The 15187-nt window shown below is 42.3% G+C and overlaps 1 protein-coding gene across 2 annotated transcripts in view; it reads right to left on the bottom strand.

Annotated features, from left to right (window-relative positions):
• DOK4 (docking protein 4) overlaps positions 1-15187 on the bottom strand; it is a 145238-nt gene that overhangs the window by 78450 nt on the left and 51601 nt on the right. For both annotated transcript variants that reach the window (XM_033943778.1, XM_033943777.1), the window contains exon 2: positions 9602-9902. In XM_033943778.1, the coding sequence (XP_033799669.1) occupies positions 9602-9667 (66 nt within the window). In that variant the 5' untranslated portion in view covers positions 9668-9902. The remainder of the gene's footprint in view (positions 1-9601; positions 9903-15187) is intronic.

A 15187-nucleotide genomic window follows, 5' to 3' on the forward strand; every position in this document is an offset into this window, starting at 1 on the left:
CCATTTACAACATGAATGGCGGAACAAAATATAAAAGTCAATAGCAGCGTTAATGGATTGTGCAATTGGTGCAAATAGTGCAAAAGTTCTTTGTATAATGCAGTGGCGTACCTAGGGTATGTGGCACCCGGGGCCCATCATTTTTTTACATCCCCCTCATCTATATGAAAAATATGATTTTTAGTAACAATCTACATATCGCACCACAAGAGTGTACCTAGGAAAAGGCTGCATCTTAAACACTGCAGTGAGCACTAGAACACCAACACATACATTGTAAAACTAAACAAGCCAGATCCCGCACAGTCAATTGATCCTGTAGTCAATGCCAACTGAAAACTGTGTTCTTTTCATACACACAGAACAGAGATACACCCTCGCCCAAAATGGAATAATCACAAACTAAAAATAGAAATATGTAGACAAAAGTTAAACTGATCCACCAAGAAACCAGACCCTGGATACAATGCAACACCACAAAAAACAGTAACACATGTCCTCTAGTACAGTGCAAAATATAAAGACAGTAGATGTAAATTTGAAAAAACTGATACATAACAATCACCACTTTACAAATTAACAAATAAAAATTAAACAAATAATGAGAAATAAAAAAATACCATTTTATTGGACTAATCCCCGTAAGCTCGGTCCCCATCCCCGCAAACCACCTGATTCCATCCACACAAACCTTGAATTGTTTATATTAAAGTATAAAAAGAAACAATATTCTGTACAATTGTCAATTTATAAATCAGCATCTTCTCCTCACTCTCTTCCCCATTTCCCTTCAGCATCCTCAGCCCACTCTCTCTCCACTTTCCTTCAGCGCACGCACATAAAAACAAGCAAGTAATTTTATATCATTTTCATTCTATTCATTCATAGAAATTAAAGTCTAGATAATGCCAGTCACATAACAAAACATGATTTTACAAAAATAATTCCCTGCACAGTCAAGCCTGCAAGGATTACTAGATGTCTTTCAGCAGCTCCCCTCTCTCCCTCCCCCTTACCTTTGTGGCCAAGTCAAAATGATCTACCAACAATAAAATTTTAAAAACACAAAGCACGCTGTATGCAGAGAAAATGTTAATTATCATTTATATTCTGCGGGTTTTCAAAGAGGTCAAGGCAGATGACTTTATGCAACGTCACCTCAGTAACAACTATACAAAAATAGACAAATATTCCCCCTCCCTTTTTACTAAACTGCGATAGCAGTTTTTAGCGTAGGGAGCTGCGCTGAATGCCCCACGCTGCTCTCGATGCTCATAGGCTCCCTGCGCTAAAAAACGCTATTGCGGTTTAGTAAAAGGGGGCCATAGTGCAAAATATAGACAGCAGATATAAATTTTCAAAACGGACACGTTTTGATCACTAAGTTGAAAATAAAATCATTTTTCCTACTTTTTTGTCTGGTGATTTCATGAGTCTCTGGTCCTTCTTCTGGTCCTTCTTCTTTCTTCTCCTGCCCCCCCCTTTCTTTCTCTCTCCCCCTGGCTCCCCTCTTTATTTCTGCCTTTCTTTCTCTCCCCTTGGTCCCCCTCTTTCTTTCTGCCTTTCTTTCTCTCTCCCCCTGGCCCTCCTCTTTCTTTCTGCCTTTCTTTCTCTCCCCCTTGACCCCCTCTTTCTTTCTGCCTTTCTTTCTATCTCCCCCTGACCCCTCTTTATTTCTGCCTTTCTTTCTCTCTCCCCCTGGCCCCCCCTCTTTATTTTTTCCTTTCTTTCTCTCTCCCCCTAGCCCGCACAAAGCCATCGTGCCAATTTCTCCACTTCCACGATTCTTTCCCTACCCTCACCCCGAAGCCAGCAGCCGATTTCTCCCTGCTCCTTCCCCGATGTCCTGAACTTCATCGGGCAGCAGCAGCATTCACAATTCACTGTTGTTGCCCGCTTCAGGCCTTCCTCTCTGTCGGGTCCTGTCTTCATGAAAACAGGAAGTAGGCAGGACCCGGCAGAGAACAAGGCCTGAAGCCAGCAACAGCAGCGAACTGTAAACGCTGCTGCTGCCCGAAGAAGGTAATGGAGCACCGAGGCAGTCCGCTTCTCCCCCCTCTCAGCCGAACCCCCGCTGACCCTCCTATCTCCCCCCCGTGAACCTTTCCGACCTTCCCAGGAAGAGCAGCAAACCTCCTTCGCGGCTTTCTCCTCCCTCTGCCGCGTCACTGATGACATCATCAGTGATGCGGCAGAGGGAGGATAAAGCCAACACTACTGGAGGAAGGTTTGCTGCTTTCGCTGGGAGGGTCGGAAAGGTTCACTTGGGGGGGGAGAGATAGGATGGTCAGCGGGGTTTCGGCTGAGAGGGGGGAGAAGCGGTCTGCCTCGGTGCTCCAAGGCCTGGCGCCATTACCTTTTTCGGTAATGGCTCCGATGCTGCTTTCACTGGGAGGGTAGGAGCGCGATAGGGGCCGGGCCAGCTGTGCACCCCCCCTAAGGCGGCACCCGGGATGGACCTCCCCCCCCCCGCCCTCCCCTTGGTACGCTACTGCCCTGGGGAAACAGCCTGCAACAAGATCGCGCGATGCCAGCGATCTTTGCTTGCTTCGGCTGTTTCCTCCGCCGCGGTCCTGCCCCTCCTCTGACGTCAGAGGAGGGGGCAGGACCGTGGCGGAGGAAACAGCCGAAGCAGGCAAAGATCTCTGGCATCGCGATCTTGCTGCAGGCTGTTTCCAGACGCGACACCCGGCACAGAGGGGGGGGAAATGGACCGGACCGGGAGCACCCCCTCAGGGCTTGGCACCCGGGGCGGACCGCCCCCCCCTTGGTATGCTACTGGTATAATGTGCTGGAGTGCTATTAAAGTGCTGTTTAAAGTGCCATGTGCTTTTTACTTCAATGCCTGGCCCCCCGACCCAGGTTTCGTATTCTTCGTCAGGAGGGGTCTTCTCAGGCAAGCTGAATCGGGAACAGACACCAACCGGTGTCTGTTCCCAATTCAGCTTGTCTGAGAAGACCCCTCCTGACGAAGAATACGAAACCTGGGTCATGGGGCCAGGCATTGAAGTAAAAAGCACATGGCACTTTAAACAGCACTTTAATAGCACTCCAGCACATTATACAAAGAACTTTTGCACTATTTGCATCAATTGCACAATCCATTAACGCTGCTATTGACTTTTATATTTTGTTCCGCCATTCATGTTGTAAATGGCTGGAAATTGAAGAAGATAATGTGTTTTACTATCTAATCACATGATTAGTTTCAGCGTTACTGGAAACTGAATCAATTTATTGCTGCGAATGAAAAATGTTTGTTTTTAACATGTAAGCTTGACAATATAAATAAGAGCTGTGATTTAATAAAGAACAACAGATGTGCATATGTCACACACATAAAGTATCTGTCCCCATTTTAAAAAAAACGTGAGCCACACCCCCCACGATGATGGTCCCCACCCCCAATGACCCTCCCCCATGACTCCCGGAACCAAAATAGAGTCAAGAGGGATACCTACTCCCTCCCGACACTGTGAACCTCCCCTCCCCCACCCACCAGGCCCAACCCGAACCGACCCCTCCTCTTCCCACTTTACCACTTGTCCACTCCCTCCTGCCACTATATCTCTATATTATTTTGATAGCAGGATGGATGCCCAATCCCTCCTGCTCACAGACCTGCCACTCCAAAATGGCAGGCCTTATCCTTCCTGAAGCATCTTGGGATGCACAGGGAGGGGCTTAACACTCTAATTGATTCAGATGGGGGAGGTTTGGAGAGGGACTGCAGCTGGGGGGTATCCAGTGGCAGGAGGGAGTGGGCATCCATCCTGGCAATTTTAGGTAAATTGGGGAAGGGGAGGGGAGGGGTCAGTTCGGGGGGGGCCCTGGCGATGGGGAGTTAGTTTGGTGGGGGTGTTCATGGCAGCAGGAGGGAATGGGCATCCTTCCTGATTTTTATTGAAGTGTGGGGAAGGAGGTCCTGCAGGGTGGTGGTTCGGCTGGTGTGGGGGGAGGAGTTGTAGCGGCAAGAGGGAGTGGGAATCCCTCTTGCCTCTATTTGTTTCTGGGAAGTCGTAGGAGGGACCGTCATCAGGGAGGAGCCATCATCAGTGGGGGGGGGGGGCGCAGCTCAGCTTTTTTACTTTATGGGCCAGATAGTGTCATAAGCCCAGCACTATAGCTAGCCTTGTTCCAGGTAAAAAACCTAGAAACACAGCCCTGAAGCTGAGGAGAGCTGATCAGTGCAGCAGCTCTACTACTAGCATGGACTAGGACTTAGATTCTGAGGAGGTTTCCCAAGAGCAGGAGCCCTGGGAGCATTTGGAACACTATGGGGGTAAAAACACATTTAAACCTAAGCCAGGCACTGTTAGGACACAGTCTAAGAAACAGACACTGCCTCCTTTGGGCACATACCTACTTAGGTTAATTGCAGATAATAAATAGGAGACTGACTATTATGGTGATAATTACCAGTGGGGAGAAAGCAGCTGATACTTTAAAAATGCTCAGAGAGATGAAACTCTGAAGAGGAGGTGGAAGCCTCCTCTTAGGAAAAGAGTTTACCGTCCAACCATTGCATTGGTACATGAAATCACTTTCTGACCACTGGTAAAAGCTTTAAATAGTTCTTGCAGACTCAAAAATGAAATAATCAAAATTTCTCATGCAAAAGATATCTCTCTGGAAAGATGTTACAATGCACTTATCTTTAAGGCTCTCAGGGGTCCCGACGCGGCCCCGTTTCGAGTGTCTGCTTCAGGAGACCCAAAAATCACTTTTTGACCAACTATGCAGTCATAGTACTGTTCCAGATGCAGGGTGAGACTCTAACAACAATGAACGATTGGCATACGCCCCCTCTTATAAGCTTTATGTATGACTCTGGCAGGATACCCTTTCTCTTTAAACCTGGCCTTCATGGCATCTAATTGTGTAATGTAATCCTGTACTGAAGTGCAGAGTCTACGAAGCCTTAGAAATTGCCCCGCAGGGATGTTATCCCTCAGATGTTTAGGGTGAAAACTATCATATTGTAGGAGATTATTCCGATCTGTGGGTTTACGGTATATGGTCGTCTGAAAGCTCCCATTGACCAGTGATATATTGATGTCCAAAAAAGGCACTTGAGAATAATCTGTAGTCATGGTGAACCGTAGATTAACATCGCAGCTATTAAGCCATACCAAAAACTGTTCCAATTCACTGGCAGTCCCCATCCACACTCCAAGGATATCATCAATGTATCGTTTCCAAAACAGCAAGTGTGGCCAATATACTGAAGAATATAAAAAAGTATCTTCAAACTTGGATACATAAAGGCAGGCTATGGACGGAGCCATTTTGGCTCCCATGGCGGTGCCTTTAATTTGCTTGTAAAAAACATCTCCAAACTGAAAATAATTCATACCCAATGCAATAGACGCCAGAGTGGTCAAAAAATCAATCTTGATGTCAGAGATGTCCAAAGATTGTAATTCCACTTTGATGATATCTATTGCTTCACGTTGGGGTATATTGGTGTATAAGGCAGTAATATCCAAGGTGAAAAGTATGGCGCCATCTGGAATGTTGTTAAACGTGGCCAAAATCTTTAATATGCTAGCTGAGTGCCTTTTTTGGACATCAATATATCACTGGTCAATGGGAGCTTTCAGACGACCATATACCGTAAACCCACAGATCGGAATAATCTCCTACAATATGATAGTTTTCACCCTAAACATCTGAGGGATAACATCCCTTCGTAGACTCTGCACTTCAGTACAGGATTACATTACACAATCAGATGCCATGAAGGCCAGGTTTAAAGAGAAAGGGTATCCTGCCAGAGTCATACATAAAGCTTATAAGAGGGGGCTGTATGCCAATCGTTCATTGTTGTTAGAGTCTCACCCTGCATCTGAGGTACAACCCTTAGTGTGTGTTCTACCGTATTCGCACTTAGCGTTCCACATCAAGCGCACAATCAAACAACATTGGCATATTATGCAGTACCACCCAGAGTTTCAAGAACTCCCCCGCTTTGCATTTTCCAAAAATCAAAATTTAAAACAAAGACTGGTACATTCACAACTCATACACTCAGTTGAAGAAGTCTCCACTATTGAGGGTGGGCATACACCGTGCGGACACTGCAAAATGTGCCCGTATAGCGTTCCATTACAGGAGATGAGTATCACCACGAAAAAGAAATCCACCTGTATGGCATCGGATTGTAATACTAAGCAAGTGGTGTACATCATACAATGTCCGTGTGGTCTAAATTATGTCGGCTGTACTATCCGGAGTGTCAAAACTCGGATAGGAGAGCACATTAGTGGAATTAGAACTGGCACACAAGAAGCCCCCCTTGTTCAACACTGGCTTCAACAACAGCATAATGTGGTTGACCTGAAATTTTCTATATTGGACTTAGTAGTCCTTACCAGAGGGGGTGATTTATCTAAAGTACTATGGCGCAAGGAACAGCAGTGGATTTTTGAACTAAACACATTGCACCCCCACGGGCTAAATAATGAAATTGAATGGGTTGTGTTCCTGTAACCATGTCCGCCTCTGGGTTTTCATTTTTCATATTTCATTTTTTTCTTCATTTTTATTTTTCTTTTTTTTATTATTCAATTTTCTATATTAAGAACATAAGAACATAAGAAGTTGCCACCACTGGGTCAGACCATTGGTCCATCGCGCCCAGCGGTCCGCTCTCGCGGCGGCCCGTCAGGTCTATGACCTGTAATGTGGTTCCTGTCCGTTTCTGTAACCTACCTCTTCTTTTTTATCTGTAACCCTCAATCCCCTTTTCTTTTAGGAACTTGTCTAAACCTTCCTTGAAACCCTGCAATGTGCTCTGGGCTATCACAACCTCCGGAAGCGCGTTCCATGTGTCCACCACCCTCTGGGTAAAAAAGAACCTCCTAGCATTTGTTCTAAACCTGTCCCCTTTCAATTTTTCCGAGTGACCCCTTGTGTTAGTGGTTCCCCACAGTCTGAAAAATATATATTGTATTCTGTATTTTTACAGTATGCTTACAGTTTTTATTTTTCAACTGGCTTTATTTATATCAACAGCTGTTGGCTTGTAACAATAACCTTTTGACGTTTTTGACGTCACCACGTCACGACGGAGGTCACCCTCCCCCTCCCCCTCTCTTCAGTATAAAGTGAGTGTGGTGGGTAGCGGTCCCCGTGGTTTGGAATTTTTGAACTTAGTGAACGGTGTGTTAGTGTTCAGTGCTTCCTTCCTTCCCATCTTTTGCTAATGAGACGTTAAGTTTCCCTCATCGCAGTATGTGTGAGTATCCTGCTGCGGCGTGTGGTTTTTGATGAAAATTTATTGTTTTTCAGATTTTCTCTTGGAACAGTACTATGACTGCATAGTTGGTCAAAAAGTGATTTTTGGGTCTCCTGAAGCAGACACTCGAAACGGGGCCGCGTCGGGACCCCTGAGAGCCTTAAAGATAAGTGCATTGTAACATCTTTCCAGAGAGATATCTTTTGCATGAGAAATTTTGATTATTTCATTTTTGAGTCTGCAAGAACTATTTAAAGCTTTTACCAGTGGTCAGAAAGTGATTTCATGTACCAATGCAATGATTGGACGGTAAACTCTTTTCCTAAGAGGAGGCTTCCACCTCCTCTTCAGAGTTTCATCTCTCTGAGCATTTTTAAAGTATCAGCCGCTTTCTCCCCACTGGTAATTATCACCATAATAGTCAGTCTCCTATTTATTATCATAGCCATTTTACTGACTAGGTCTGATATATAAGTCCCTGTATCCCCTCAACGTAGGTTAATTGCAGAGCAGAAGAAAGCCCAGGTAGAGCTGAAGCCTGCCCTTTCCCCACGTAGGCTTGGGTGTGGCTCTCACAGAGAAAGGCAGTTTAAGCAGTGCAAGCCAAATAGAGACAGCGCTGAACCAGGAAAGGAGTCAGACCCTTGGTTAAGTGCTCCAGAGGTCAGGCAAGGAAATGAAATAGAAATGTTGGACTGGGAGGAATCCTTACCTGCTAATCAGCTGCCATGCCTGGGACCAGAGGAGGCAATGGAGATTGCTCTGCCACCAGTTGTTGATCAAATGGACATGAGCTGAAGTTTTGCTGGAATGAAGAAGCTGATACTGTTTTGTTTTTGGTAAAAGGACTGTGTTTTGCTGGCTGGTTTTTGTTCCCAGCAACTTGAAACTAATTTGAAAGTTTGCAAGGGCAATTGAAAGGGAAAGCTGCCCTGCCTCTTTTGTTTTTCCATATTTATTTGAGAAGGAAATACCAAGGCTTTGAACACTGCTGAACTGTGAGACCACTTGTCCGTGTAGTCTGCAGAACTTTGTATTGGGGGGGGGGGGGGGGATTCTGCTTTTGAAGTTACAAGCCATTCATTGCTGCAGTGGAGATTGTGGACCAAAATCCACATGAGATCCAAGGGTTGGGATTGCGGGGCATGGATTCAACAATTCCCCACTCCTCCAACTTTCCAGAGTTAGAGGGGGAACCTGACTACATTTAAGCAGGCACAGTGAGATTGTTTGCAGAAAGTTGTGTGACTCAATGAACACTGAAATACTTACCTGTTTCTGTTTTGTTTTTTCACTTGGAGAAATGTCAGAAGTTTAAATTCTAGGACTTACCCTAAAGCAAGGGTGTTGCCAGCCATGCACTGAACCAGCAGCCAGATGGGCTGCAGTGCAAATTGCAGAAACAGGTGAACTGTTTGATTTTGGGCTTTATTTGATGGTTTTATTATCACCTGTAAGAAGGAACTGTTAGACCCTTATTTACAGTCAGTGGCGTACCTAGCATATGTGACACCCGTGGACCATCATTTTTTGGCACACTTCCCATCTGTACGAAAAACATGATTTTTAGTAACAAGCCACATATCACACATGAGTACCTAGGAAAAGGCAGCATCTTACATACTGCAGTGGGCAGTACAACATCGGGCCAGCCAATCGCAGCAGAGCAGCCTATGCTCTCCATATAATGAGCGTGGAGTAATTCGATAGGTGGAGCTCCCTTTAAAATCAATGATGAGTACATGCCACAGCGACGGGACGTCGGTATGAGAGAGCAAGCAGCTCATTAGTGAGTACTTTATATAGAGTTTTGATAATATATTGCAGAGAATGAAATGGATATAGACAGTATTTCACTGTTTTAACCCCACAGATATGTGTTGGTGAAGAGTGACAACAGATTAGCCCTGAAGAAATGGCCTTTATGACCGTGAAACGTTGGCTAAAATTTAATTATCACTTGTATCCCCACAAACTATGAGCAATAGCTATTTCAGTCCTGCTAAGTAAGGTAGGTAGTTTTGCACACCCTCTCCGGAAGTTTTTTGAGCCGATGATGTTGGTGGAGGATGTTCGAGCTTTATGCCTTACCTAAAAAAACCTGAGGCTTTTTCATCCATTAAGAGTGAGCTTTTCAACTTTAAAAGTGGAGCATTCTTTTGATTGTTTTGATTATTTATTTCCCACTTTCACCAATAATAGATATAGAAGCAACTTTATCTTAAATCTCAAATCTAATCCTTTCAGACATAGTAACTCCTAAAATGGAACTCTTTCCACAGGGGGGGAAAAAGTGACAATATGAGACCCCCCAAACAACCCTTCTTTCATCCAAAACAGATGAATCATCAGGCCACTTACCCCAAGTTTTCTGCTCTTCATTTTCACATAGCCCTGCTTCACAATGTCACTAAAATTTGTAGCCATGGTGTTCTTCTCAGGTAACGCTGTATCCTGGCCTCTAGGTAGGGGCTGTGATGCTGTGTCCTGTCCTCTGAGCAAGGGCTCTTTTGCAGCTTGAGGCTATGTCCTGTCCCTTGGGTTGAGCCTGTATCCCAGGCATAAGGCTGTATCCTATCTGCATGAACCGTGTCTTCAAGCAGTAGAATTCTGTATGATTTCTTCTTTTCTCCTGACCTCAACTTTGTCTTTCAAACACAGGCTGTAAAAGAGAAATGACACATTAACAGATAGGAATTCCTCATCCTTCAATCCAAGAATGGGCATCCAAAAGACAGAAAATGCCAAGCTCACAAAGTACAGCCCCTTCTGCTTGAGATTGTGTTCTGTATGGGATCCTTGAACTGGATGATACTTACATTCCTGTAAATTCAGCTATCTTGCAGTGGGTGCCAGAGACAGAAACCTTAGGTGGTTGGATGAAGGAACAATATGCCAATTCCCACTCTGGGGGTCCTTAGTCAAACAGTTGGCGCTTTTCCTACTGAGGCACCTTCTTAAGTAAATTCAGCATTAATTTTTTTTATTTAAAACATTTTGAAACCTCCCTCACAGTTTCAAAGAGGTTGTCCAAGGTGACATGCAGCAAAAAAACATAACAAAAAAGACACCAAAATAAATCCCCGCAGGATTAGCAGCAGTACATGTTCCTAACAAACCAAATAAAAACATAAAACCAATAAAAAAAAATAACATCGACAATTTAAAAAAAAAAACCTAATCAAACAGGAGCAAAATGCATTCCATCAGAAATACAACTAATACTGAAAAAAAAAAAAACCAAAAAAACCCCAGTTACTTGAAAAACCATGCCTTAATCTTTTTAGGAAACATCAGATAGTCATCCTCTTCTTGCCTGATGTCATATGGAGTTTATTCCAAAGGATAAGAGCAATTAGCCCTTATTTTAATTTTCCTTACCATATTAACTGTAGGAATAGAAAGAAAAGCTCTGACTTATTCCATATTCTCTGCACAGGTCTCTTCGCTCCGCCTCAAAAATCTCCTCATTATTCCCTCACTGAGACATATAAACACTATGGGGCTCATAATTGAAAGAGAAAAACGTCCAAAAACCGGCCTAAGTCGGCACTTGGACGAACATTTCTCAAAAACGTCCAAGTACCAATAATAAAAATGGGTTTTGAACGTATTTCTAAATGACCTAGGCCTTCATAGTGCCGCTGAACGACCAAAGTTAAACGGGGCGTTTTGGGAGGTGTGTCGAGGGCAGGAGTTGGGCAGGATGTGGGCCGGCTTAGACTTAGTCATACATCATGTATAACCAAAAGTTTTACAACAGAGCCTAGATAGAACTTGGACGTTGTGACTTAGACCATCTAAAACATGGTCTAAATCACAAAAACCCACCTAAAGTCACCAGATAAGCACTGCAAACACATAAAACAGACCCCCACATACTACCCCAGTGATCACCAACCCCGCCACCCCATAAAAATGTATTCACAACTTTAATTTTCAGCCTTCAGATCATCATCACCTGGCCACCTGGCATAGGAAAGCCTAGTCATCCAACCCAGAGGCAGCTTAAGTCGTCTTGGGGGTTGGTTAGGGACTCATGGAGAGGAGGACCCATGCCCATAAACCCCTGTAATCACTGCATTGATACTTAAACATGTGCACTCCCCTATACACCCCCAAAACCCTTTTGTACTCACATATAAGTGGCTCCTGTAGCTATAAGGGCTATTGGGGTGGTAGATAAGTGGGTCTAGGGGATTCTGGAGGTGGTTTGGGGGCTCACTGTAACCTATAAGGGAGCTGTAGGGAGGAGAAGACATGGCACCCTTTTTGTGAAGTTCAGAGCAGTGCCCTGTAAGGTACCCCACTATTTAGGTGGCATGTCTGGGTGCAGTCCATCACTTTGCAGACCCCTCCCACATCCAACAGGGCTTGTTCTAGGCATTTTGGACTTGGACGGAAAGTTGGACGGAAATGTGGTATAAAGATAGACGATTTAGTGGCTTGGACGATCAGATCAGTAGGACGTATAATTAGACGATATTCGAAACGAAAAAAAAGTTGGACGTATCTTTTGAAAATGTGTCTTAATCTGATTTTTACTTTGGACTTGCGAGATGGACGTAAACGGACTTAGATGTCCCTTTTGATTATGCCCCTTCACGTGTCTTAGTATATTCTCAGTTTCTGTCCCTTCTCTATGGAATTCCACCCCTGGTTATTTAAGAGAAGAATCAACATTAAGGGCTCCTTTTACTAAGCTGCAATAGCGTTTTTAGCACACGCTAATCCGCGCTAGGTGGCTAGAACTAACGCCAGCTCAATGCTGACGTTAAGGTCTAGCTCGCATGCTAAAACCATTATCACAGCTTAGTAAAAGGATCCCTAAATCACTTCAGGTCAAAATTAAAAACTCTCTTATTTAATGATACATGTGGAACTTGACTGTCCTTTTTAGAACAACAGGAAGATCTATCTTTATCCCCTGCCATTTGTTTTTTCCCTTTTTTGTTCTTGACTTTCAATGATTGTAGTTCTTTCCCTTATTCCATATGTTTTTGTATGTCATGTCATATATTAATCCCCTGAGTCATCTGTATTTGTTATTTTAAGCATTTTATATGTATTTTATATTGTACACCACCTAGAATTTTGATTAGGCGGTTTATCAAATTTTAAAGAAACTTGGAAACTTGGCATGATGCTACATAGCACTCTAATTTATCTTGAAAATAACATGACCTATTATCATACTGAACGTGGAAAAACGAGGTTAGCTCAAAGTGAATCTGAACTGACATTTAAAGTCAACTAACAAAGCAATATAAAGTACTTAGAATGACTCAGCACTATATGAGCAGCCACATTCTGAATCACTTAAAGCCTATAGATGGAAATCCAACATGTGGAGGGTCACTTTTAATAAGTTCTCCAAGTCCGAATGGTGCTGTTTTTCTCATTACATCCCCCCAAAAGGCTACCTTAAAGCTATTTTTGAACAGGAAAAAATCTGGGTCTCCCTTTCACAAATGGCTCAAAGATGGATGTTTTTGCACAGAAATGGTCTGACTCTGGAAATGGCATCTGCCTTGGTAGACGCCTGCAAAATGGGCATCTATCGCATGTCAATCATCGATAGGCACGCATCCAGAATCGTGTCTATTTTCTTCTATAGATGCCTTAAATGTAGGCCAGCATTTCACAGGCCTACATATAAGGCATCTGACTCATGCCTAAAAGAAGCACCTAATCAAAACGAATTTCCATCTTATATACCGGATCATTCCAGCAAGGACTTGAACAAAGATTTAAAAGAATATAATAGAAAACATTAATGAAGGTAATAGAAAAATTTTCAATAAATTAGATCAGTTCTCAGTTAAGAATCTCTGAAAGAGATGTTTTCAGATTTTTCCTAAAAAGTGATAGAGATAATGACATTCTGATAATTGAGGGAAGATCATTCCAAACTTTTACCAAGGAATAGGATAAGGAATGTGAGAATTTACCTAGGGTTTTAATTCCTTTAACAGAAGGGAAGAGCAATTTAAATCTATGTGTATTCCTGGTAGTGTTAAACCGAAGAGAGTTAAATGATAGAGGTAATAAAGGTGAAAAAATTCCATGTAAAATTTCAAAAATTACATTGGCACACTTAAATTGAATTCGCCAGTAAACAAGAAGCCAATGAAGTAACTTCAACAATGGAGAAGCATGATCATATTTATGTCTTCCAAAAATTAATTTGACCGCTGTATTCTGAATAAATTGTAGCCTCTTCAGATTAAATTTGGTTAATCCGTTATACAGGGAATTTGCATAATCCAGATGTGCCAAAATAATCGCTTGAACCAAAACCACAAAATGATTTTGATGAAAAAAACCTCAAACTCTCCTCAACATCCATAAACTAAAATAGTACTTTTTAGATAAATTGTTCATTTTATTATTTAAAGATAAAGAAGAATCTAAAATAAAACCAAGGATTCTAGATGAAAATTCAATTGTTAAGGAGTCTCCTGATTTCAATGCTATAACCTGAGGTAGATTGTGTAGTAAGGGACCATAGCAGTCTGGTTTTAGAAGCATTCAATTTCAGACGGACTAAGGAAGCCCATTCTTGAAGTCTAGAGACACAAAAAATGCTTGAGTACCTGAATAAATTAATGTAAACCGTTCTGAGCTCCCTTGGGAGAACGGTATAGAAAATTGAATAAATAAATAAATAGTTAATATCTCCAGTCAAATTTGAAAGCAATGGATCAATTTCCAGTAATATAAAAATATCATCAGCATATGTAAAGATAGATTCTAAAGGAGATAGAGTCAAATATTTTAGAGTTGTCATATATAAATTAAATAATATAAGGGATAGGGGAGCCCCTGAGGAACTCCATAGACTGGGCTCCAAGACGAAGAAAATTTATTGTCTACATATACCTGATATGATCACAGTTTGAGAAAACCACTGAACCAATTCAACACAACTTTATCTAAACCAATATTGATTAAAAGTTGCATAAGGATGTCATGATCCACAACATCAAAGGCCACACCTACGTCAGTTTTAGGTGTCCATAGGCATACCTAGACATCTCCATTTGTGTGTGAACAACGCCTATATTGTAGGCGTCCTTTACCCCCCATCAATTTTTTTTTAAAACGTGCATCCCCATTGGTCCGTTAGATGGCGGTAGGATGCCTACAGCCACCTACAATCGAGATGCCATTTTTTTTGTTTTTAAATTCTTTATTAATTTTCAAAACTACAACAGTGCAATGCAACCAATGCAACTCATAGTAATACAATAAAAGCACATTCATCTTTCTCATGTTCATAATCATCCTTTCCCCCCCACCCACACAAAAAATTATCATTCCGTATAATACAAACATATATTATAAGGAAAAGACGACTTTTATATTGATCTATAAGGGGTTTAACATGTAATATTGTACCACAAATAACTGCCTCATACGTTAGAGGAATTGATGATTCCAAAATGTTATTTATTCTACCCCATATTGATCTCCAGAAGCTAAGTATCAAAGGACAATAGAACAACAGATGATCCAGTGTCCTAATGTCTAAATGACAGTGCCATCTATTAGATTTAGAATTATTTAACTTATGTAACCTAACAGGGGTCCAAAAAGATCTATGTAATAAAACAAAACTATGTCTGTCTCATAGATGCTGATGCTGTACATTTCAATCTCCAAGTCCAAATTCATAGCCATCGAGATGCAGAAATATACTGCTCCAAATGTCACGAAGACCATTTTTTGGTTTTTTATTCAAGAACTCTGATATTAATTTATACCACCTGGCGACCTGATGCCCTAACAAATCTATCTGGAAGGAAAGGATATGCAAACTATAATAATTTTTTAGATTTTGCCAATCAGGGAACCCTTCTGAATGGCCTGCTTCAACTGCAACCACAATTTTGTTTGTTGCAGTCGTGAAAACTCAAGCATTTTCTTATTTGAGATAACATCATC

The sequence above is a fragment of the Geotrypetes seraphini genome, chromosome 4 (assembly GCF_902459505.1).
Source record: "Geotrypetes seraphini chromosome 4, aGeoSer1.1, whole genome shotgun sequence".
NCBI lineage: Eukaryota > Metazoa > Chordata > Amphibia > Gymnophiona > Dermophiidae > Geotrypetes > Geotrypetes seraphini.